Consider the following 1,894-nt stretch of genomic DNA (forward strand, 5'->3'; position numbering starts at 1 on the left):
AATTTATCGATCCCGAAAGGATGAAAGGCAAAGTCGACCTCGGCGGAATTTGAACTCAGAACGTAGCGGCAGACAAAATACCTATTTCTTTACTACCCACAAGGGGTTAAACACAGAGGGGACAAACAAGGACAGACAAACGGATTAAGTCGATTATATCGACCCCAGTGTGCAACTGGTACTTATTTAATCGACCCCGGAAAGGATGAAAGGCAAAGTCGACCTCGGTGGAATGAACTAGAACGTCGGCAGAACGAAATACGGACGGAAACGCCTTTCGCGCCGGCGTGCCTAACGGTTCTGCCAGCTCGCCGACACCAACTTTGCCTTCCATCCTTTCGGGATCGACATAATAAAGTAAAGTGGCGGTCAAGTACTGGGGTCGGTGTAATTGACTTATTGCCCTTCCCCTCAAAATTATTGCCCTTCCTCTCAAAATTAGAAAGCGCTACTTATTGTTTTATCTACTGAGAGTTTCACTTATAAAAAAGTAACCCACTTCATATTTTTCGATGTTTCTACGTTCTCATAATATAAACACCTTCCAATATAATTTACTTCAGCTACAAAATTATAGAGAATTATTAAAATGTCTTTAAAAGTAGTGGATGAAATATTTATGGCTGAGAGTTCGAGATACAGGCCAAAAATGGTAACAGGGGGAACCACAAAGAACCATTGGGAGGGTTTCTTATAGCAGAAACACCACAAGCACTAGCGTAACTAAACTGTGTGACGCCCGGGCGGCCCTTCTGTTTGCCGCCCCCGAACCCCGCAAAAAACACATATTGCCTACAGCAGACCCAAAGGTGCCGTCCCTTTAAAAGTACCGCTCGGAGAGGACCGCCCCGTCCCCTTAGCTACGCTAGTGAGCACGAAAACAACAGCAATAAAGGTTTCAAGTTTTGGCCCGAGGCTAGTAATTCTAAGGGTGCGGGTAAGTCAATTACGTCCTCCCCTCCCGGGGGATCGACGAGTACTTATTTTATCGACCGTGAAAGAATTAGAGGCAAAACCGACCTCAGCGGAATTTGAACTCGGAAGCGGAAGAAATGACGCTAAACATTTTGTCCGACGCGCTAACGATTCAGCCATCACGCCGCTTTAACAATAATGATCCTCTCTCCTATTGGCCCAAGGCTTGACATTTTGGGAGATGGAGTCTAATCGATTATATCAGCCCCAGTGCTCAGCTGGTACTTATTTTATCGACCTCGAAAGGTTGAAGGGCAAAATTGACGTCGGCAGAGATTGAAACCAAGAAGAAATGCCGCTAAGCTTTATTTGTCCGGCGCGGTAACGATTCTGCCAGCTCGCAAGCTTAAAATTCTTTCTACAATAAGTACAAGGTCTGAAATTTTGGGGAGGGTCTATAGTCAATTACATCGGAACAGGGCTTAACTGGTACTTATTTTGTCGACCCCGAAAGAATAAAAGGAAAAGTCGACCTCGGAGGAATTTGAACTCAAAACGTAACGGCAGATGAAATACCTATTTCTTTACTACCCACAAGGGGCTAAACACAGAGAGGACAAACAAGGACAGACAAACGGATTAAGTCGTTTATATCGACACCAGTGTGTAACTGGTCCTTATTTAATCGACCCCCAAAGGATGAAAGGCAAAGTCGACCTTGGCGGAATTTGAACTCAGAACGTAGCGGCAGACGAAATACCGCTGGGCATTTCGTCCGGCGTGCTAACGATTCTGCCAGCTAACCGCCTGATAATATTTTTTTCTCATGCGCCCTTTCCAAGCCTAGCCAGGCTCATGGGCCCAGTTTCCCGGTTTCTGTGGCGTATGTGTTCCCCCCAGCTGGATGGGATGCCAGTCCATCGCAGCGTTACCCAAGAAACAGGAAGAGAGAGAGTGAGAGAAAGTTGGGGCGAAAGAG

The 1,894-nt window shown here is 46.1% G+C and overlaps 1 protein-coding gene across 1 annotated transcript in view; it reads right to left on the minus strand.

Annotated features, from left to right (window-relative positions):
• Nucleotides 1–262: 262 nt before the first annotated feature.
• The window catches only part of LOC115231309 (neuropeptide FF receptor 1-like), a gene marked incomplete at both ends in the record, with an annotated part of 6,590 nt that continues 4,958 nt past the window's right edge, over nt 263–1,894 (minus strand). The window contains one exon of the mRNA XM_029801366.2: nt 263–274. Coding sequence (XP_029657226.2) covers nt 263–274 — 12 coding nt within the window. The remainder of the gene's footprint in view (nt 275–1,894) is intronic.

This window comes from Octopus sinensis, unplaced genomic scaffold (assembly GCF_006345805.1).
Source record: "Octopus sinensis unplaced genomic scaffold, ASM634580v1 Contig18160, whole genome shotgun sequence".
NCBI classification, from domain to species: domain Eukaryota; kingdom Metazoa; phylum Mollusca; class Cephalopoda; order Octopoda; family Octopodidae; genus Octopus; species Octopus sinensis.